This window comes from Mirounga leonina, unplaced genomic scaffold (assembly GCF_011800145.1).
Source record: "Mirounga leonina isolate KUSES-001 unplaced genomic scaffold, KU_Mleo_1.0 Mir_173, whole genome shotgun sequence".
Lineage (NCBI taxonomy): Eukaryota > Metazoa > Chordata > Mammalia > Carnivora > Phocidae > Mirounga > Mirounga leonina.
In genome coordinates this window covers 89468010-89491547 of record NW_023270447.1, presented here as the reverse complement: position 1 = coordinate 89491547, position 23538 = coordinate 89468010, and the positions used below count along the sequence as shown (strand labels likewise).

The window sequence follows — 23538 nt, the reverse complement described above, 5'->3', positions numbered from 1 at the left end:
ATTGTACATAATGACTCCTTAGGGATGCCGTGGTAGAAAAAAGAAAACAAAAACTTACGTAGTTTACTGAATATGCATAGTCAGTAAAAAATTCTTCTAAAATTAGTGTTAATTGAATCTGAACCTTGATCACCTTTGAACCTTTAATTTTTAATTCGATCCCTTAAAAAACTCTTGTGGCCTCTTAAAGATACATCCTACAACCAATAAAAGTTACGCTGTAATGATTATAAAAAGGCCAAGTTACCATAGGGAAGTGTCAGTTGTGTGGATATATATGTGAATGAATAGTGTGTGTGTCACATTTATACGTGTTCATACACATACACAGACATATGTGTGTGTTTAATACACACTGTGGTTTGTCTTTATTCAGATACCTCCTTCTTTCTCTGCCTCTGGGAAATGGGGCACATTTTCTTCAGTTAAAAACAGAAATAGAAGCGATGGTCTTGACCCATTTTACACTTATTTATTTCAGGCTCTCACCACACAGTTGTTCATGGGCGCAGCAAGAAGAGGGACCCACAGAGCTGGAGCCGTGAGGGCTGGCACCCTGGACTTGCAGCTAGCAGAACTCATAGGGGGGCCTTGCCATCCTGCCGCCCCATGTCTGGCTCCAAGATAATTCCATTAGTGAAGTGGTTGCACTTAAAACCCAAAGTTAATTTGAACTGAATGTTACTGAAAATGAAGTACATGCAAGTGCCTCACTCTTGCTTTACCCACAGTTGTTATGCGAGAGACCCACAGTCTGACGTGGCTGTGGGAGAGCAGGTCTTTACCCACATGCCACCTGGTCACAGAGGCCTCGGCGATCATCCTCATGCCCAGATGCCACTCTTGGTCCCCTTCGCAAGCTTCTCTTTTCCTAAAAGCACTCATCTCCAGAGTGGTGATGTAATTATGTGTTGGTTATTGTCTGTGTCCTGCAGGAATGGAAGCCCCACGAGGGCAGGGCCTCCGTCCTGTTCCTGTCTTCAGTGTGTGGGGTAGGGCCTGGCTCAGTGTAGAGTCTGAACGAATGCTGTTGAATGCATTGTAAATGGGTCCACTGGTGTGGCATCCTTTCTGAATGTGCTTTTAATTTGCCTTTTATAGATAACTTTTAAAAAATGATAAAACAGTGAAACTTGGGGGTAAATATAAAAATTTTGTTGGGATTGAAATAAGTGACAGTGTTTTTGAGATGCCAGAGCCAATCAGGGCTTTAGGATATTGAATTACAAATTTACTCTCTGTTCCGGTATCCATGCCTTCTGATGAAGAAGCAGAGGAAATAGATGTAGGAGAGACAGGAGTCCTGTCTCTGGAATACAGGGGCACCTAGGAGATCTTGCAGTTTGGGTTCCAGACCACTGCAAGAAAGCGAGTGTCACAATGAAGTGAGTCCAATGCATGGTTTTGTTTCTGGTGCGTATGAAAGCTGAGTTTACACTATATTGTGATCTATTAAATGTGTTAACAGCATTATGTCTAAAAAAATACTGCTGGAACATGCTAACCATCTGCGCTTCCAGCGTGTCGTGACCTTTTTGCTGGCGGAGGGTCTTGCCTCGATGCAATGGCTGCAGACTGCTCAGGGTGCTGGGTGCTGAAGGCTGGGGTGACCGTGGCGATTTCTTACAACAACAGTGAAGTCTGCTGCATAGATCAACTCTTCCTTCCACAAATTCCTCTAGCATGTGATGCTGTTTGATAGCATTTTCCCCATAGCAGAACTTTTTTCAAAATTGGGCTCCGTCCCCTTGAACGCTGCCACTGCTTTATCAACTAGGTTTATGGAATATTCTAAATTCTTTGTTGTCATTTCAACAGTCTTCACCAGGAACAGATTCCATCTCAAGATGCTCGTCCATAAGAAACAACTCCTCATCTCGTCAAGTTTTATCCTGAAATTGCAGCGATTCGGTCCCATCTTCAGGTGCCACTTCTAACTCTAGTTCTCTTGCTGTTTCCACCACACCTGCAGTTCCTTCCTGCACTGAAGTCTTGAACACCTCAAAGTCATCCATGAGGGTGGGAGTCTATTTCTTCCAAACTCCTGTTGTGTTGATATTTTGACCTCTTCCCGTGAGTCATGAAAGTTCTTAATGGCGTCTAGATGGTGACTCCTTTCCAGAGGTTTTCAGTTTACTTTGCCCAGGTCCATCAGAGGAATTCGTATCTAGGGCAGCTGTCGCCTTATGCAATGTATTTCTTAAATAGTAAGACTTGAAAGTTGAAATTCCTCCTTGATCCATGGGCTGCAGGCTGGATATTGTGTTAGCATGCATGGAAACAACATTAATCTCGTTGTACGTCTCCATCAGAGCTCTTGGGTGGCCACATGCATTGTCAATGAACAGTACTATTTTGGAAGGGATCTTTTTTCCTGAGCAGTAGATCTCAACAGTGGGTTAAAAATATTCAGCAAACCATGTTGTAAACAGATGTGCTGTCATCCAGGCTTTGTTGTTCCGTTTATAGAGCACAGGCAGAGTAAATTTAGCATAGTTCTTTAGCATAGTTCTGGAATTTGCACAATGGTAAATGAGTATTGGCGTCAGCGTCCAGTCACCAGCTGCATTATCCCCAAAAAGAGAGGCAGCCTGTCCTTTGAAGCTTTGAAGCCAGGCACTGACTTCTCCTCTCCAGCTATGGAAATGCTTAGATCAGCCTTCCAGCAGAAGGTGTTTTGTTTACATTGAAAATCTGCTGTTTCGTGTCGCTGCCTTCACGAATCCTCTGAGCTTGATCTTCTGGAGAACTTGATGCGGCTCCTGTATCAGCTCTTGCTGCTTCACCTTGTGCTCTCATGTTATGGACACGGCTTTCCTTACACCTCACGAGCCCACCTCTGCTGGCTTCAGACCTTTCTAATGCAGCTCCGTCCCCTCTCTCAGCCTTCAAGAATTGGAGCGTGAGGGCCTTGCTCTGGATTACGCTTGGGCTTAAGGGAATGTTGGGGCTGGTTTGATCTATCTAGACCATTAAAACTTCCCCCATATCAGCTCTGAGGCTGTCTTGCTTCCTTACTCATGTGTTCACTGGAGTAGCACTTCTAATTTGCTTCGAGAACTCTTCCTTTGCACGCACAACTCGGCTTTTTGGCAGGAGAGGCCTCGCTTTCGGCCTGTCTCGGTTTTCAACATGCTTTCCTCACTGAACTGAATCATTTCTAGCTTTTGATTTAAAGTGAGAGACATGGGCTCTTCCTTTCACTTGAACACTTAGATACATCGTAGGGTTATTAACTGGCCTAATTTCAATATTGTTGTGTCACAGGGACAGAGAGGCCCGAGGAGAAGGAGAGAGACATGGGAACGCCTGGTCTGTGGAATAGTAGGACACACCCAGTGTTTATCAGTAAAGTTTGCCATCTTACATGGATGTGGTTTGTGGCGTCCCAAAATAGTGACAGGAGCAACATCAAAGATCACTGATCACAGGTCACCATAAAAATATAATAATAATAATGAGAAAGTTTAAAATACTGCGAGAATTACCAAAATGTGACCCAGAGACACAAAGTGAGCAAATGCTATTGGAAAAATAGCACCGATAGGCATGCTTTGGCACAGGGTTGCCACAAACCCTCAACTTGTAAAAACTCAATACCTGTGAAGCCCAGGAAAGCAAAGCAATAAAACAAGCTGTTCTTTATTTTAATACCAAGACCTCTAGTGAGAGTTTAGAAAGAAGCATTGAAAAATAAAAATAGGTAGAAAGTAGACATTTTTAACTTTTCCTAATATTTAAGAATTTAAAATAATAGATTTTGGCATCAAGTAAACAAGATAAACCAAAATATTTCCTAGATCAAAGGGGCATTAACAAAGACACGGAGGCAGTTATTCTGATGGTACTAACAGAAATACTTGTGTTCTAGAACACCTACATGTTGCAGGTGTAGGTGTTCTAGACCTCTTTATTCCTTGAGTGCTGATGTAGGCCACAGTACCCACATGTTCTTGAGAACCTTCAAGGAGGATTGGTTTGTTTGTTTGTTTTTAATACAAAGGTCAAAACCCAGGGAAGCCGTATCCTGTGACGTAGGCTGTTATCTCAAGGTGAGTTTATTTGGGGCAGTAAGTTGTGCTAAACTGGTTAAAGAACTTCAGCTTCTCAGGTATAGCGTACTGCGTTTGTCAGATTGTGTTCATTTCGTTGTGAACCTCAGTTGTTCATTGCACACTGAAAGAATCACCTAAAACCAGGAAAACCAAAGGCCCAATTGAGCTTGAATTTTATGTCACGTAGAGGTACCCAGCATTTCTGATCAAATCAGTAAATATGTTTCACTTCCTTTTAAATAAAGTGTGAAAAGCAAAGAGCAGATTTTTATGTACCACAAAGCAAAACAAAAAAACCTTTCAGGGCATAATGCATTTTTCATTAAACTTACCGCTGAACTATTTTGATTATGTAATCTTATCCTCCCATGAAAGTATAAGAAGTGTGAATTTTCTGGGGTGAAGAAATAATTGCAGAAGGTGGTTAATGAGGCAGAACTCACAAATCTGCATTTATAGTTTTGTGGGCAAATAAATCATCAGTGGAGGATACAAATGTAAAGAAAAATTCTTGATTGTGTTCAAGAAATGCAAGGTTGAACTTTTTACTAAAATAGAATTTTACAGCCTCTCCGAGGGATGTTGTGAGTATTAAATAAGTGTAATGTGCTCAGAATAGCAACCCAGGGCGTAGTGAGCACTAGGAAATGTGTGCTCTTTATCTCTTACAAGGATTTTAGTACAAAAGACTAAATCATGTTTTAATCATGCCTAATAAACCGAACTGTAATTTAATGTGGTGAATGTCCACTTTAACTCAATCAAGAATGGCTTTCAAAGCAAGGAAGATCCTGAAACGTTTTTCTTTGGGCTCTTACGCGTATGTGCCATGTATGAGATCCCGGGACAGGTTACCCAGGTGACAGCCTTAGAGCCAAGAGATGCAGGAGCAAATGTGTAACTCTTAGCTGTATTTTGAAATACATTATTTTCATAAATCTGAAGATTTGATTGACTGACTTTTTTTTTTTAGCATGCCCCGTTGCTGTGTGTGTGTGTACTGCTAAGTTTTATGGAATTAAATCGAGATTTATGACCGGCAGATGCCTAAAGCCGCTGTCAAAATTGCATACCTAGCACTTCATTGATTTGAAGTTTTCATTCAACATTCCTGCAGTTTAAAATGGGACAGAAGTTTTTCAGGAATGGTTGCATGAGTTAGTGCCCTCTGGTGGCACACAGAGGACGTCAGGCAGAGAGGGACTGACCTGTGAGCCTGCAGCAAGCTCTTCTGAGGAGGAGCCATCTTGTGATTGGTTCTTTTCTGAGAGCTTTTCTTTTGGTGGGTTTTGAAAAGGCCTGTGGTGGTTGATTTATGCCCATCTGTAATTTATTTTTCGTGTGCTGGGTGCTCGTCAGTGCCCTAGTCCTTTAAGCCATGGCCCTGGAGTTGACTAGTAACAGCCTTATAGGGAGCCTTTAGCAGCGTAGTCTAGGATGAATTTCTGGGTGAGAGGATTTTCAGGTGAACTTATTGGAGGAAGGTATACCAACCTTAAGATTTTCCAAGGGGGATCAGGACATCCATTTTTAGATGCATCTCTTAATTTGCCTTTTGAAGAGGAGAACGTCTCACTTCTTGGATTGATGGCCTTTGGGTGACTCAGTGGTGCCTCTTGAGACAAACCTACCCAGTGGACTGGAAATAGGTGGGCATTTGTTGTTCATTTAGATCTTCCCTGGAGGGCAGGCCCCCCGCCTTTCCTGCCTGGGTCCTTCAGCCAGACTCGCTTATTCTGTGGGCTTTGGGGTCAGGCGGACCAGGAACAGCATCCCACCCCCAGCTCTGAAAAGCTGTGGGACCCTGGGACAGTTGCTCTATCTTCTGTGAGTTTCCTTGGCTGTGCGATGTAGCTGCTGCTGCCTCAAAACCCACGTCAGGAGCTGGTTGGGCAATCGAATTCTAAATTATTTATTTGACAGGGAGGGGGAGCGTAAGTAGGGGGAGCGGCAGGCAGAGGGAGGGGGGGAAGCAGGGGGGGAAGCAGTCTCCCCGCTGAGGAAGGAGCTGGACGTGGGGCTCGATCCCGGGACTTCGGGATCATGACCTGAGCCGAGGGCAGACGCTTAACGACCGAGCCACCCAGGCGCCCCTAAAAAATGAACTTTTAATCTTGAGTAATTTTATACTTACGGCCAAGTTGCAAAGGTGGTACAGAGTTTACATATTCCCCTTATCTGGTTTCTCCTGCAAGCCTCACTTTGATACTGTTGAGGTTTCCTGATAACTTTTCATATATAATCCCTGTGAACTTTGATCATATTTGGCTTAAAGTGCCAATTTAGCACTTGGCTAAAGCTGAAGTGTTTGCCTGAATAACTTGAATTCTGCTGAAGATGTGGCATTTGCTTCCAGATCATCCTTCTGTTTTTACCGTGGTCCATGTCTGTGACCACTTGACAGTAGAGTAGTCTTTGATTTTCCAGGATCTTAGCACCTAAATAGTTTCCCCCTTGATGCAGTTAATGAGCTGTGCACGTACAGGGGAGATGAGGCAGGCAGTTGGCATCAGCATGTCACCCGGGCATGTTGGTACCCTCGGCCATGTCTCACACCGCCACAGTTTAAGTCAAGGTAGAAACATGTGCCTATTCACAACAACCCCAAATCCCCAAAACATCTCTTATATTTGGAAATACAAAAACAACTGATGCAGCTTCCTAATCAAAAGCCCACCAGCTAGTTTTAATATATAGATAGTCTGTAATTAGTATATAAAAAACAGTAGCAGCTCACATTGTATGTACCATTATAGTCTAAGAAAATGATTTCACAGACAATATCTCATTTGGTTTCTTAACCCTGAGAGATCGGTGGGGAGAGCTTTGTCACTTCTTTTCGTGTACCTGGATGAAGAAAGGGAGGCCAGGAGGTGACTGATGGAGGCCAAGTTCATCAGAGCCAGTCTACACACGACTGAACACCTCTCGCCCAGGCCTCCCCCAGCACTCCTGCCATCATGCGGCTTTGGAAATGCTCTTTTCCCTCTTTTATGTTGGCTAAGTTCCATCCCAGTGATCATATTTGTGCTTCTAATATGCACATTTTTTTTGGATACCTAATTGACAATTTATATTATTTTGTTTCAACTCAGATCCTTCCTGAATATTATCAGATCAGCATTATTAGGCTTGGTTTAACAGAATCTCACCGTCCTGGGCCATCAGGGGAAGTCACAGTCTGTGCTGACACCGAGCATCCGCAGGCCCTCGTGTACCTGCAGCCTGGTCTGAGGCCGCATCCTGTGTGTGATCTTTGGGCTGTGTGTTGTGCTGGAGAGAACCTTGGCATTGGAGATGTGTGGGACATTTTTTTTTTTTTTTTTTACAAGAACCACAGAGATATTTGAGTCAGAAAATGATGTAGTTTGAAAAAGTGATAAATGGACCAGGTTCTTGAAGAGCTGGCAGAACATCTTATTTATACATTTAGATCTAATCAGAAAACAGAAATGAGTCTCCTAAGAAAAAAATTTTTTTTGCAAATATAGTGCTTTTATATAAATTCTAATGTCTGTTTCTGTGGTATAAAACTTAATTTTGTCATTTGTTTGTTTTTGGTTAGGTTTCCAATTCTGACCGCATCCCATTTAACCTTTCTGAAACCATGAGGTCAGAGGAAGCCAGGTGCTGGTGGCTAGTGGGCACTTACTCCCAGCCTGTTAAGTCTCACTGACCACTTCAGTGAGTTTGGTGGGTGGTTTTTCTTTTGTTTTTAATCAGTAACATAGACCCATCTATAAAGCCAAAGTCAAGTGTAAGAATTAAGATATGTTTTCATCTTTTCAAGTTTTATGAGTCTCATTAGAGAACCATCTTTTTTTTTTTTAGAGCTGACAAAGCATCCGAGCGCTTGCCTGGTTCCGGCCTGGCACCTTAGAATTCTGGAGCCACGTCCAGGGTGAATCCCTGGTGGCTTTCCTCATGGCCTCTAGCGGGGGTGGGTATGCTGCTCCCTTAATAGCAGCTCCAGATGTCACGTGGGAGAGATCTTCGCTGTTGTTTTGGTTATCCTCTTCAGGTTGGTGCCTTTTAGGAAGTTGTAAAACAGATGGGGCTGTCCGGCTGGACGGAGAGGTCGGGTAACCGTCGATCTGAGACCGTTCCTGCTGATGTGGGCAGAATTCAAAAGGAAGTTTTAGCTTCACGGACACGTCGTGGAGAAGTTGCATGCGTGTCATGATAGGCCATGTCCCCATCAGGGGGAGTATCGTGAGACAGACCCCGAGAAGGTTGGACTGGGGGCTGCTGGGCTTCCATCAGCTGGCGGACTTGGCTGTGGATTGCCCAAGATGGTTACCGCTTCCCTCTCTTTGAGTGGCGGGTCTGTAACCTGATCGTCAGTCTGAGAAGGGGGTGTTCTGTGCTCACTTGGGGCTTTCTGACACTGGAAAGAAGAGTAGGACTTTAGTTGTGTAATTTATAATAATGAACAAAAACCTCAAGCCTGCTCCCCACAAACCATCCAGTTATCCAAATATTCATTCAAGTTACAAATTTCTTTGAGCCGCAGGACACTTTTTTCCTTGTCTTTTTCCTTTCTGTTTTCTTTCCCCACCAGATAGATTCACAGTGAAAAATAAGACAGGCTCCAGTATTTGCATGTTGAAAATTAAGATCCGTGCCCAGAGGCGCCTGGTGGCTAGCACAGTAAAGTAAGTGGAGAACTGGGGCAATTGTTTATTTGAAAGTTGGGTGTGACATATGAATGAGCCTATCTTTTTTTTTTTTTTAAATTTTATTTATTTATTCATGAGAGAGAGAGGCAGAGGGAGAAGCAGACTTCCCGCAGAGCGGGGAGCCCAATGCGGGACTCGATCCCAGGACTCCGGGACCATGACCTGAGCCGAAGGCAGACGCTTAACCATCTGAGCCACCCAGGCGCCCGAGCCTATCTTTTTAATACCCACCCATCTGTCCTGGATTGAAACAGGCATTTGGAGTAGGTTTTGCATTTTAAGTTCAATTTTGAGAACCAACCATTCACGGTGAATGCAAAGTTGCTGGAAGTTTGTTTCAGAAATGATGCCACCCTTTATTTCTGTGAACCCAATAAAAATGGCATGGACTGAAATTTAATTATGCTGTGCTGAATATTTCATGTGGAATTAAGGGGCAAGAGTTGCCTTTACAAAACATTAAGTTTGGAAGGAATAAAGGCTTTGTAGGTTCTTTGGAAGATACTATAATTAAAAGATTTGCTCAAATGTATTTATCCCCTTTTGAAGAGTTTAAAGAAATCCATCCCTCCCTTCTTAAATTGATTGCCTCTCAAACATCAGCCCCGCTTGGCAGTAAATACGGTGAAGTCACCGCTGCTCTGCTGCTCTGACGGCTTCTTTCTGTTAAATGTAAAATAGGTTTTTAATCTTCTGATTCAGATGTTTAATAGAGAGTAAATGTTTGACTTGCTTTGGTTTCTGCTGAACCTGTATTTAAATCCACACAAACAGTTTGAATAAAGTGAAAACATCACTGGACTAGCTATTTTAAACATTTCAGGATGTGAGAATGCTAAATGGGGTTCCCTTTTAAAACTAGAAATGGTTGCTTGCATTTACATAATTACTGTTAACTAGCACAACATTTTACATGGTGACAAACGCAGGGTGGAAAAAGTATCTGTTTAAAAAAGCCTGGTAAAAGGAAGCTGAAAAGCTCTGTGAACAGCTGCTTCATGCAGAGGGCTTTGCAAAGCCAGGGGAAGGAAGCCTTTCTGTAGGGAGGGTGATGTCATGGGAGGAGGCAGGTAGCCCAGGCAGGTGCTTGGGGACGCTTGCAAGCTGTCCCTTAGGCCGAGCTTACAGAACCTTTCATTCAGAAGCGGGAGCGTAGGTATTCCTAAATCTGCTTTTCGGTTTTGGAGTGGGTACGGCGTTCTCTGTCCACGGTTAAGTGGTGTCTGGTGAGGTTGAAGTTCATTGTTGGTGAAAAGTGCCTGGGAAGATATTTGTGAAAATAAAGACCAGTGTTTCCTCATCCAGATTGAGCAGTCAGTACCTCCAGTCGGAAGCCCAGGTGTGTCCTTGATTCTGCCCTTTGTCCCCTGCCACATGTGGAACCCACCTGTCAGTCCCTTTCTCCTTCTCACACGTGCCCTGCTGTGTGCGTCTCTGCCCGCGCCTCTGGAGGCTGGGCTGTCCTCGTTTTCTTTGCCTGGACGTCCGTCCCCTCTTCCTATCTGGACTCCTGTTCCCAGTCTCGCTCCCCATGCGGGGACCAGGGTGATGTATGAAAGACATATGCGGGTGAGGTCACTAGCTTGCTTCAAAACCCTGCAGTGACTTTCTACCCATTTGGAATGCACTTGGCTCCTGTGACCTGGTCTCTGCGACAGTTTAAGCCCTACCGTTTGCTCTTCCTCTGGACACATCGACCCTTTCCACAGCTGGAACACACCCCATGTGCCTCTCTTTTGCAGTTTTCTCTGCATGGAGTGGTGTCCCCTCCTACCCTGTGTTTGTGTGCTGGCTTCTTCATACGTCTCAGGTCTCACCTCAAACATCATCTTGGGGGGGCCCTTCCCAGACAACGCATGCTAGCACGGTCCTCCGTCACTCTCTCATGTGGCATGCTTTGGTAGCATTTATTACTGTCTGAAATTGTCTCTTGTATTCCTTTCCCTTTCTCTGCTCTCCTGCCCACCCCTCTAGAACGTGAGCTCTTTTAGGGCAGGAGCCTGTCCGTCTCCTCAGCTGTATTCTCAGCAGCTACGGGTGCCCGTAAGTGTATGGTTGCCACTGATGAAGTGAATGCAGGAGAGGAGCCCTGGACAGCACTCGTGTCCAAGGAGGGGGCTGACCTGGTAGAACTGGGCACCCAGAGGACAGTCCTGAAGTCCTCATTGTCTCCGGATGGTTTCTGGAACTGCTTGGGAAACACTCTAAACCTCACCTTTGGGCACTGAAAAGTTGACATTTGGAGGTTCAGAGAATGGCTGTGGACACAGTTCAGCCCATGTCCCACGAGAGTTGGGGATCTCGCTCTCATGGCTCCTTGAGTGAGTTGAAAAGTCAGTATTCCCAGTGCTCTTGGTTCAGGGGAGCTCAGCAGTGGGGGCTTTGCTCCTTGCTGGGGGCGGTGGCACAGCCCTGCCTGACTTTGCCGGAGACTGAATTTGAACTCACCCACACCCAGCGTGAGAGCTAGACCTCATTTCTGTGATTGCCCCTGCGGCATGATGATGCACTATGTTCCACATTCTTTCTGGGGCTAGGGGACAAATCCCCTAGGATACCAGTTATTTGCAGAAGTCTAAACTTTGGTGAGTAGCTTTTAGCTTCCTTGGTTCTCCTCTTGGCTACATCTCAGATTTTTAGGAGGAAAATGTGGTGAGGCTACAGATAGCTGGAAAGTTGATGAGGATGTTTGGAAGTAGTTGAATTGAACCATTCCTTCATGTTCAACTTTCTTAGGGAAGGAAAGAATCACATTTCCAACTCATGGCCATCTCAAATATGATAGGCCGCTGCAAGCTGTCTGTCAGAGCATTTACTTTGGTCTCAAATATGCTAGTTAGGGACTGGGTTGTAGAACTCAGGAGACCTGTCTGCTTAAGCAGAAGCTCCACTGTGCATCCTTCCATTCTTGCTGTTATCTTTATCAGGACGTTGTTACGGTGTTGGGTTGTTTTAGTAAAAACACTAACTTCTCAGTTATTTTATAGTGAAATGGATCTTCTTAACCAAGACCTAGGGACAGAGCCCTTGAGCCGGAGCATTTGCATTACTTTTGATTGAGCATCAGCTCATTAGACTGGATTTAAAAGGAACCCCCCCCCCCCCCCGTTCTGTGTGACTGGAGCCTCGTGCCACCCAAGGCATGGTGTCTTGACTGCCTGGCCCCCACTTGCCCGGCTAGAGAACAGGCTCAAGCTGGAGGAAACAAACAGGATGAAGGCAGGCAGAGTCAAGAAAGGGCCTGGCCTGCCTGAGCCAGAGATGTGTGCAGTGGGGTGGCTAGATAGGGCTGGAAAATGGGTTTCAAGCAGCTTATGGGGGGTCTTGTATGTAAGAAGTGGGCAACCACAGTAGGTCGTTTCCCCTGAGAACCGAGCTGATGAACTGGAGTGTGCGTAGGGCTGGCTGGGGGCAGGGAGAAGAGCTGGGAGAACGTCCCGGTTCTTGGTTTTGTAGTTACTGGAAACTGGGTATGCTTGTCTTTCCTGGGAGCCATTTCCCTCTCTAACAGACGCTGCGAGAAGCTGTCTACTGCATACCCCTGAGTTGTATCTCTTTTCTGATTTGATCCTTTTGGTCGATTGCTTTTGAAGTTAAGGTTCTGGCTTGGTCAACTGAATATTAAAAACAGACTCCCATACATACCGGGCTGGTAAGTATTTGAAGAGCAGTGACTTTCCCATGTGGATGATGAGCACACTTCACATTGTGGTTGACACACCCCCAGTGTATATGGTAGTTACTGTGTAATTGTTTGAGCGTGAACCAGGGTGTTCTGGTCCAGCCTGAAGAAGCGAGGTTGCCCCTCCAGAAGGGCATCCTGTTTGCGTTTTCCTGGCACTGCGCGTGAGCAAGGCATAAGCGCCCATTTACTGTTGTTCCCATCTCCTTTTCTAGCCTTCAAAAAGCCAAAATGATTTCCTGCCCATAAATTGCTTGGTTTTCTTTTTCTGCTCTTCCTTTCGTGGCCAAGATATTTGCAGAAATTTCTGGCTAACCAGCCGTCCGTAACTTTCCTCTTCGTTGCAGATGCTGTGGTGAGTGGTATCTGAAGAGCCCCACAAATCCAAAGTTGTTGCCTTAGGAAAGCTGAGATTCCAGCGTTCAGCCGCTGCGGCGGGGTTTACATTCCTTGTCTTGAGACTGTGTTTGACTCATTAAATGTTTCAAGTCGGTTGAGAAACTTAAATATTTGTTAAAATTCAGTGTGTCCTGACTTAGAGAAAACGAATTACTGTGTATACTTTATAAGACCCATCTTTTGCCCATTCCTGAGCTTGCAGTGATGATGAGGCTTAAAGATTCTGTCTTTCAGGCAGACAAGTTAAAGTTCGTAGACAGTGAGAGAAGGCTCCAGCCGTGGGGAGCAGTTCTCCCACATGGCATTGGCGTTGGCTTGTGAGTTGGCCCCTGAGGATGGTACACACGGTTTCCAGGGAAGAGATCAGGAAAGACGCTGCAAAGGGATTTTCCCCGACTCTCATCTCAAGGGGAATCTCCTTTTTGCTTCAGCTGGCCAAGCTTAGCTGGCTCCTGCCTGATTCCTAGACCGACTTCCCGCCCTCTCATCACATAGCGGCCCTCCAAGCAGGTGCCTGGTTGATGTGGATCCCCTGGTTTGCTTTGTTTGAACTGTTAACCTTTTTAATGGTGAAGTGGATGATCTAGATCGAGCACCAAGGTACTCCTGCCTTACATCCCCTTCATGTGCCCAGAGGCCCACAGCTTGCTCTCGTGTGGATCTGTAGGACAGAGCAGGTAGTCCTGTAGGGTCCGTGAGGTCATCTGTACCTCAAGTGCTTCTCCGGGGTGGGGGAGGATTTGCTGTCCCTGACAGTGCTGCTGTCCCCATGGAAGTGTGCCCAGCCTGCTTATCCATCTGAGATGCACCACGGATGATAAATAATAATCACGGCAGCATGATTGCTGAAAGGCAGGCTCCAGCCAGGGTGTGCTGGGTTGTAGTGTTTTCCTGATGGATGGAGCCTATTCTGGGAAGCAGCTTATTGTCTCACGTGAACAGGCTTTCTAAAATAAATGACTGCTTTCTTAATATTTTGAATCATTTTCTTCAGCACATGTTTTGTAGCCGTGGTTTGAAAGCTTGCCAAATATATGCCTTCACACAACTCCCTGTAGGGCTGGATATACAACCAGACCAAACAGAGTGATTTAAGGTTGAGCATAATTGGGAACTCAGCAATCACTTGCCTTGCATTTGATAGAATGGCAGCAGAGTGCTCTGGAGTTATTTCTCCGTTAAAAAATTATATATATAATACACACACACAAATGCACACTCGTATATAGTCTCACCACCTCATAATAAAGAAGTCGTGTCTGAAACCACTGGCCAGAAACACCAGTGTGAAAGTTATTACTTGACTTTTGTGATGGAGGCAGTAATGAGCTTCAAACAGATCCTAGTAGCCAATACCACAGATGTGACTGAGGACCTTAGTAAAATAGTATAAGGTTACGGGATGGAGAAAAATCAGATGGTGCCAGAAATGCATCTTAAACCCAAGCCCCCGTCAAGACTTTCATCAGGTGATGTGTTCCTTGTTTCTGTGCACTTCAGTAAGTGAGCCATAAACTGGTGAACTTGGTGCTGCCTCCCTGTTAAACAAGGGGCTTTGGTGTTTACATTTCAAGTGCTGCCGTGTGTTTGGGATTGTTGGGCCGTCGGTCTCCTGTAATTGAGACCTTTTCATGTGCCTCTTGTGCAGTGGGAAAAATGCTGTCGACAGCCCCACTTCCTGGAGCTCTTTAGAAGATGGAATTGAGAGCTCTTTGAGAAGTCATATGTGGAATCCAAGTTTGTTTAGCAGGCCGAGGGAGATCGTCCTGGCAGATGTTTGTGGTGGCTCTCCGGATCGCAGAGGGTGGAGGCGCTCCCTGGCGTGCTGGCTCCTTCAGGCTCGTCGCCAACCCCGGGGCTGTGCAGGAGGGAGGGGTGTGGGGAGGGAAACCATGCCTGGCACAGCCACCACGGTTCCCTGATGATGGCGTCCCTTCGCCACGCAGTGACACAGCCTGCCGCCACCCCTGGTAAGAATGGGAAATAAAACTCTGAGGTGGAAACGTTGCTATCTCAACTTACGCAATTACAGTGAATTTTTTCCAGTGATTCCCCCCCCACCCCCACCGCCATGAAAGTTTGGACACTTTTCTAGTCATTGAAAAGCTCCTGTCTTTTGGAGTTTCAGACAGTCAAATAAACCCAGCTCCAGAATTTAACTTTTATTTGCAAACAACATGATTATGAAAAATCCTATGGAATATGTATCTGTATATTCTCCCCCTTAAGAATATGTGAATTCAGCGAGATACAAGATACAAAGTCAGTTGTATTTCTGTATATTAGCAAAAGGTGAAATTAGAAAATCAGTATCACTGGCAATAGATTTGGAAACATCCAGTACAAAAAACTAAGAATGCATGTACGACCTCCGCCCTGAAGACGAATGCATTGCTGAGAGAGATGAGAGAAGTCCCGCACAAACAGAGGGCTAGGCTGTGGATTGGAAGACTCAGTATTGTTAAGATGTCTGTCTGTTTTCCCTACGTTGATTTAGGAATTCAGTGCCATTCTAGTCAAAATTTAGACAAGCCGATTGTAGTTTATATGGAAATGCAAAGGACCTAGGAAAACCAAATCAGTTTTGAAAAAGAACAAAACTAGAAGATTTTGTTGCCTGATTTTCAAGACTTCTTACAAAGCTACAGTAGTCAATCTAGTGTGGTATTGCCAAAGGATAGACACCTAAATCAGTGGGGCAGAAGAAAGAGGCCAGAAATGGACCCACACATCCATGGGCAGTTGATTTTTGACAAGGGCGCAGGGCAATTGAGTGGAGAAAGGATGGTCTTTTAAACAAATGGTAATGAACAATTGGACATCCTATGCAAGTAACATGAACCTTGACCCGTACCCTGTACTGTATACAAAAATTAACTCAAAATGGATCATAGATCTAAGTTTAAAGTCTAAAACTTTTATAAAACTTCTAGAAGAAAACACAGGAGAAAGTTTTGGTGACCTTGGAATAAGCAGAGATTTTTTTAGATACCAAAAGCACAATCCATAAGAGAAAAAATGGATTTTATACTCCATCAAAAGTTTAAAAATTCTGTTCTTCCAAAGATAAGACAATGAAACTACAGGCCACAGACTGGGAGGAAACATAGGCACAGCATATGTCTAATACTCTCATCCAGAATATATGAACTCTTTAAAACTCGGTAACGTGAGTTATTAAATTGGCCAACTTAAAAATGGGGAAGAGATTTGAATAGGCATGTTAAGATCTACAGATGGCAGCTTAGCACATGAAAGACATTCGGGGTCATGAATTACCAGAGAAATGAAGTAGAAACCACAGTGAGACTAGCTGGCACATACCTGTTAGAATGTCTTCCAAACAAAACAAAAGCCTTGGTAATACCAGCTCTCATACCTTGCTGGTGGGAATGCAGAATGGTACAGCCATTTTGGAAAGAAATTTGAGTTTTCTATAAATCTGCACTTAAAAAAAAAATTAAATCTACTTAAAATATGGCCCATCAGTTCCACTTGTAGGTATTTACGTGAGAGAATGAGAGGCTGTGTTCATACAAAAACTTGCTTGTGAGCTGTGGCTTTATTCGTGACTTCCCAGAACAGAAAACCCAGTGTCATTCTGCTGTCGAAGGCCTCTCTCAGCTCAGTGGAACACTACTCAGCAGGGAAAAGAGGCAAACTGATAGAACACAGATGAATCTCACGTGCATTGTGCTTGGTGAAAAGAAACCAGACTCAAAAGGCCACATACTGCCTGATTCCGTTTATAGGACATTCTGGAAGAGGTAAAACTACACGGAAAGGGAACAGATGCGTGGTTGCTGGTGTTGGAGGTGGAGGTGAGTTGACTACAGATGGGTACAAGGGAACTTTTCTGTGTCTTGATTATGGTTGTGGTCGCACAACTATACATGTTTGTCAGAATATATAGACCTGGACACTTTGAACATGTACTTCACAAAAGAAAGTATATGAAATTAACATGTGGAAAGGTGCTCAACATCATCCTTTGTAAGGGAGGTACAAATTAAAGCCGTTAGGTGTCATGTTTTACGTTGCTGGTGGTGTGTCATGTGACACAGCTTCTTTGGACGCCTATTTGGCAGTTTGTATGAAATCGAACATCTGCATTATGATCCAGCAATTCTGCTCTTCCTGTTTACCTTAGAGAAATGAGAATACAGTAGTTCTCCGTTCCTCGAGGTTTGCTTTCTGCGCTTTCAGTTACGGGGAGCAAATGACCCTGCCTCTGACGGAGCGTCAGAGGGTCAGTAGTCGCCTAATCTGTGTTCACCTCCTTCATCTCATCACGTGGGCATTTTATCATCTCACATCACCCCAGGAAGAAGGGTGAGTACAGTACAAAGGGAGAGAGAGACCACAGTCACCTAACTTCTGTTACAGTGTATTGTTATAATTGTTCTATTTTATTAGCTATTGTTGTTAATCTCTTACTGTGCCTGATTTATAAATTAAACTTTATTACAGGTTTGTTTGTATAGGAAAAAAACATTAGTATAATAGGGTTCAGTGCTATCCATGGTTTCAGGCATCCACTGGGGGTCTTGGAAGGAATCTCCTGTGGATAAGGAGGTGCTCCTACATATGTTCACAAAAGGACTTGCACAAGAATGTTTATATAAAGCCCCAAACTGGAAACAGCCCCAAATATCCATCATCTGAAAAATGGATGAACAAATTGTTATCACAATGGAATTCTACTGAGCAATAAAAAGAATGAACTGCTGATACAACCATATGGATGGATCTCGAAAACAAAAGAAGTACATACTTTATGAAACCCATCTATGGTGATGGAAGGTGGTTCTTGAGGACAGAGGGTGGGGGAAGGAACTGGAAAGAGAGCGAGGAAACTTAGGGTGGTGGAGGTACACTAAATCCCATTTTAGGTTGTGATTGTGTGGGCATATGTTATTGTGAAAACATCAAACAGATTCAGATCCATACATTCTATTTGATGTTAATTATACCTTAATAAAATTATCTTAACTCAGTTTTATAGTAGACATTTTATTGAATTTTTTTTAAACCATTTATTCTGTTTGGTCATCATTACGTGCATTTTGCATAAACCCAGGTTTTTGTGTGGTACATGTTGTTGACATTGTGCAGTATCCCACTGGGGCATGAGGAAAGGCTCAGCTTCTGATCGCATGGTTTGACATAGCCCACAGCTTCAGAATGTCAAAGGAACAGGTAAGTAACCCCGTGTGTTTTGGCTCTGTGTCCTATAGGATCTGCTTTTATTGACTGGCTCATCATGTATAGGATCAGTGCTGTGGAGAACTTGAAGACTCCCATATACCTTAGTCATAGGGGCAACCCCTTCTGGAAGCTGATGTGGCTGGAATTCAGCCCTTTGGACTGAGCTGGATGGGTGGGACAAGGGATTGGAAAACAGTCTCTTGCTCCAGCTCGCTTTAAACCTCAGGCTCTTGCTTTGGTCTTTCTTTTCTTGCTACACTCTCTGTGGGTACTGTCATCCGTGGGCATGGTTTCTACCATCACCAGTCTGTTGACGATTCCCAAATTATCTGCAGTTTGTGCTCTTCTTCTGAGTCAAAACTCTCCAGATATCCCTTCTGTATTGCTCTGTCCTCTCTGCTCACAAATGTGCTGTTATTTTCATTTTGTGTAAGGTTTCTCTCAAACCTTTCCTGCAACTGCTTCATCTCTGCGTTTCCCTTCCTGTCCTCTCCTCAGCCGCAAACGTCAGGCGTAGACATCTACATCCCATGCCATAGAAACGTCTCCTGTTAGGGTTCACTGAGAATGCTTGTTACTAAGTCCTGTGGCCTGGTGTCAGCCCTCCTCCTTCCTAGCCTCTGTGTACCGTGTATTAATGTTGACTTTCCTTTTTTTTTTTCATGGGGAAAAAGTCTTTCTCTCCCTTGGCTCTGTCTGGGTCACAGTTCTCTCTCCTGCTTTGCTACACGGACCCTGTCTTTCTCCTGGCCATCTTTTGAGATTGCAATGCCTCAGATTTGTGTCCCTGGCTCTCTTTTCTCCTGTGATAGAACTCCAGCCTGTATTCCATTACCGATGGCTTAAATTTCCACTTCTACACCCATGGCACCACATCTGGATCTTTAGGCCCTACCCCTCGCCTGAGTCTTACATCTTTGTTTCATGTTGCATACCGAACACTTGAAACTCACTGTGTCCCAAGCCAGACTTACTGTTTTCCCTCCATCTGATCCTTTGTCTGTTCCACGGTGTCCCCTGAGACTGCTAGCCCAGGCTCACGGCTTTGGTGTCCTCCTTGATACCCTTTGGTGCTACCTGGAGTCTGAATGGCGATCCACAGGTTCTGCCTGTCTTCTCCATCTCTCCCAGCCACTGTGCCAGTGTGGGCCCTCATGACCCCTGGATTTTCCTGGGTCTCCCTGCTTTGTTCTTCCTTTTCCTACAACCCACTTCTGCCTTCATCTGAAGGCAGTTATCCCTACTCTGCAGGTTAAAGCCGCAGCTCCTTAGGATGATAGTGAAACCCTCTGCCCATGCAGCACCTGTCCCTTCTGCACCTGGGTGATGGGAACACCCGTAAGTTTCAGTTAAATTTTCCCTCCTCTCTGTATTGTCCTCGTCCCCTGGCAGAATGACTTGTTCCCCATTCGGGCTTTGTGTGGCACTTCACATGTTTCCTTCTTAATAATTTGTGCATGTGTCTGTCTGTCCACATTGGGGATCATACCTACATCTCTTGTGTGTGTTCTGGGGCCAGACAGCCTTTCCATCCCTGCCCTGCCCCTGTGCTCCCACACCCTCTCCCTGCTCCTACACATGCCCCAGGGGAGGCAGAGCTGAATGTCAATGCTCTGGCCAAAAGAGCCTGTTGCCTGCTTGGGAGTGTGAGCGGAAATCGCCCACGGTTTCTTCAGGCAAGCCAGGAGGGACCACTCTGTGATCTGGAAGCTGTCCAGTGTTGGTGCCAAGAAGAGGGATTTCCTCTTTCATGTCCTGTCCAAGTGGTTCTGGTGGTCTGAGTCTCCTGTTCCTGGGGAGGGGTGGGAAGAAGGGCAGGGAGAAACCCACTGCCTAGTAGCTTTCTACAGGAGATGAAGATGCCGGCCTCCTAGCAGAGAGGACCGTGTCTGCCATGCCGAATTTGTGCGTTGTGTCTGGGCTGCTCATGCTAATTCCAGATGGAAAAGGCTCACGTCAGGCCTGCTCCTTCCTCCCACTCCTGGCAGGGCTGTGGGTGGGCGGCGATCCTGCTCCTGACCTTAAAGCGGCCCGTGGACCCAGAGAAGAGGCTTTATTGTGGACTGGTGCTACCCCACTGACACAGAAAACAAGGGTGGCGGCAGGTGCTGCAGGCAGGGCGGGAGGCGTGCCAGGGACCGCGGCCATGGGGACGGCAGAGTTGGGCATTTTTAATTGATGCCTTTAATAATTACTGTTTAAGCAACAGAAGGCAAAGTGAGATTGTTTCAAAGGCAAATCAGAGCAGCACGAGTTTGGAAGTCGGCTCAGAAATCTGTGCCTCCCCTCCCCGCTCTGTGGCTGTTATTTGAATATATTTTTTTATTTAATTTTCCCTCCCCCTCATTTTGGAGTGCGGCAGTCTTTTCCCTAGAGGGAGTGGAAGAGGAAGGTGCTGTATGAAATATTCTCGTACAGTTGTTAGTTGCCCAGGGCCAGCGCAAGTTTCTTTGGCAAATCAAAAGACTCACTGCAGCGAAGTTTGAAGCCCCTGCTGCCTGTCCCGCTGCGGGCACCCGGGGCGGAGCGGTCGCGACCCCCCGAGAGGCGGCTGCTGGTGCTGTCTGTGCCCGAGCCGTGGCCTCGCTGTGCCCCAGCAGGGCCCCCGGGTCTGAAGAGGAAACGGAGATCCGGCTTCAAGATGGACATCAATTTCAGGCCTCAGTATTTAAATACTTGTGATTTGTCTCTTCTAATTGCTTTTTAGTTTGTTCGCTTTTTCAAAATCTGGCGTGTGGTTTCCACTGTGTCCTTGAGTTGGCAAAATGGTAAGAGTTATAGGATGTCCTGGAGCCTGGGCAGCATCGTCAACAGTCACTGTTTGCTGAGTCGCCAGATATCTGGGCTCTGGGACAGATAAAGGGACACGGTCCCTGACCTCTAGGAACTCTCGCTGGAAGGAGACAAGACAGACTGACCTGCACCCTCAGCTGCTGTCCTCCCCGTGGCCCCCTCATACCTTCCCTCAGCCCGTGTTTCTGGGGGGGGGCGGGGTGGAGATTTGAAATGGTGAGAGTAGGTCTGGGCAGCTTAGGTCCGGAGCTGCTCCTGAGGGGTGGGAAGCTGCGGGGTGAGCTTCAGATGCTGGCACCCGAGCGGTCCTGGGTTTCTTCCAAACAGCTGCTCTGGGACTTGCGTAAGCCCGGGCATCTCTCGGGGCTCATGCCTCCTGCTGTGCGGTGAGCTTGCGCTGTTCCCTGGGTTGACAGTCCTTCCTGGTGAGACACCACCAAAGGCTCTGTGGGTCCAGCAGCAGGTACCAGGCCAGCCCAACAGGGGAGTACGGTGGTTGTCCCAGGGGCCAGAGCTGCCACCTGCCTGGGCACAGGGAGCTGGGAGTGCCCTCCATCACCCCAGGACTGCCCAGGGGCACATGTGAGAGGTTGTGCTTCTGGCTTCTTAAGAGACAGCGTTCTGGTGACAGGCTGAGCAGCCAGCCCTTCTGCTTGGATCCCATCACACTTCGGGTAAAATCCAGAGACCGCTCGTGACCTCTAGGCTTCAGGTGGTCTGGCTCACAGCTCCCCCGTTCCCGATGCCTGTGTGTTTACTGTTCCTTCTCCCTGGTACCCCAGACAGTTCTCTCTACGCTTCTCCCTCAGCTGTGCTCAGACGCGCCCTTCGGGTGACTTCTGTCGCCGCCTTATCTGACGAGCGCTCCCTCACCCCTCTGCCTGCTGGGTTCCTGTGAGGTGCTTCAGCTGCCTGCCCTGTATCATCTCCTTATCTGTGTATCCTCCATCTGCCTCGTGACAGGAAGAAGGGGCTTTTGCTGTCAGCTGTTACTGTGGCCCCTGGCCCCCCGAGCCTGGTGCTGAGTGGGCGCCCGTGCCCACTGAGGCCGCCCCACTGCCCCCGGTGGTGCGCAGGCCAATGGCCAGGCCTCTGTCTCACACGCCCCAGCCAGGCCTTCTACCCAAGGCTTATCTGCTTCCTGGCACAGGAGACGCTGTTCACCGCTCACTGCAGATGCTAAGCTAGAATATTCAAGAAGCATACTGAAAGTCAAAGTTCAGTGTGCTTTTCCAAAGAAAAGGTTTCTGTGTCAGCGATTTGGCACCTCGCTCGCCTTCTGACTCTCCTCCATAAATCCAAGCCTCTTAGGACAGTGGTCCTGTCCCCTTCTCCACGTTTGGCACAGAGTTCATAGTTGTGAACCACAGCCCTCATTCGTTTTATTTTGTTGGGGTGGAGAACCGGAAGGTGGACATAAAATTTTAAAAAATACGCTTTGACTCAACTCTGCCAAAGTACTGTTCATGAGGCGCTTGGGGGTCTGGTGTTGTGAGACCAGACTGCACAGCTATCTGGGAATGTGTGCTGAGATGCCCTGGGCTTTGCCCTCCCCACCCCGCTCAGGGGGACAGTCCTTGCCCGGCTCCTGAGTGTGCAGTTTTTCGCGGACTTGTCACTGACAGGTAAGTGTGCAATAGTGATTTAGCCAGATTCCGACATTTTCAGAATCACACATGAGCATTGAGGAATCATTGCTGAAACTGCTCAATCAATTCAAATTTAATTAAAAGGCATTGGATCAAAGAATAACATGGTAAAGTATAATAATAACCACAAACATCCTGGTCACTTTATATCCTAATTCGTATCCCATTTTCTCAACGGAGGCAAGTAGGATTAAGCAGGTCGACTTGCCACATTGTTTTGTACTCTTCAGGAAAACAAAGATTTCCTTGCCTTAAAAGACAACTCAATTTATTTGTCTGCTTTGGTCATCTGAAATGTTAGACACAGACTGGAGAATCCTTGAGACTTTTAATAATTTAGAAGAAAGGGCACATGAAATAAAGTCAACTAATATTCTATATTTGGATAGAGTATTTCTGAATTAATTCAAAATACACATGAAAGGTCAGTTTTGCCTTCCTGTTCCAGCTGCCTTTGGGAAAAAACAACAAACCTATAGGTGTTCTTTCTAAGCAAGATCATAGTTGTTTCATTCTTGGGCGCTCCCTAAAGTGGCGCATATGGAAATGCCGCTGGCCCTTCTGGGCTGGTTGGGAACAGGCATCTTCTAGAAATTCATAGCCAGAAAAGGCCATCCCAGGGTCTCCACCCTGAGGTGGGTCCTACAGCAGACACTTGGGCCAGTTGGTGCGACAGGGGTGGTGCTCTACCTGGCCGAGGTGCACATGTGTGGGAGAGGGAGAGAGCGTGTGGGGTGTAGAAGGCTCTAGTCGTCTAAAAAGCTGGGGTCCTGACCGTTGGCGTGTGGATCTAAGGACAGCGGGTGGAGTGGGCCACAGGAGGCCGCCTTATACCAGGTGAGGCCTAGGTACACTCATTTGCCGCCTTGGGCTTATCTCTGAGTATGAATAGGTAAACTTAATCCGTGTGCACAAAAAACCACCTCTGAGTGAACTTTCCAGGTCCCATTTTTCAGACTCGGCTCTGTGAGAGGCTGGCGTTAGCCTAAGGCCAAGGAGGGCTTCCTGCATCTTCCTCAGCTGCTGGTCTCGAGGGCTGCCCAGCCTGTATTGAGCTCTGCGCCACCAACCTT

General features: G+C 46.1%; 1 protein-coding gene across 3 annotated transcripts in view; it reads left to right on the top strand.

Annotated features, from left to right (window-relative positions):
• Positions 1-13125, top strand: part of LOC118020053 (calmodulin-binding transcription activator 1-like) — a 105981-nt gene extending 92856 nt beyond the window's left edge. Inside the window, exons 4-5 of one of the 3 annotated variants that reach the window (XM_035019895.1) lie at positions 1819-1924; positions 12764-13125. In XM_035019895.1, coding sequence (XP_034875786.1) covers positions 1819-1896 — 78 coding nt within the window. In that variant the 3' untranslated portion in view covers positions 1897-1924; positions 12764-13125. Of the gene's footprint in view, positions 1-1818; positions 2573-12763 lie in introns of those variants that run through there. The other 2 variants (XR_004681803.1, XM_035019894.1) reach the window with 2 other exon arrangements.
• Positions 13126-23538: the final 10413 nt, after the last annotated feature.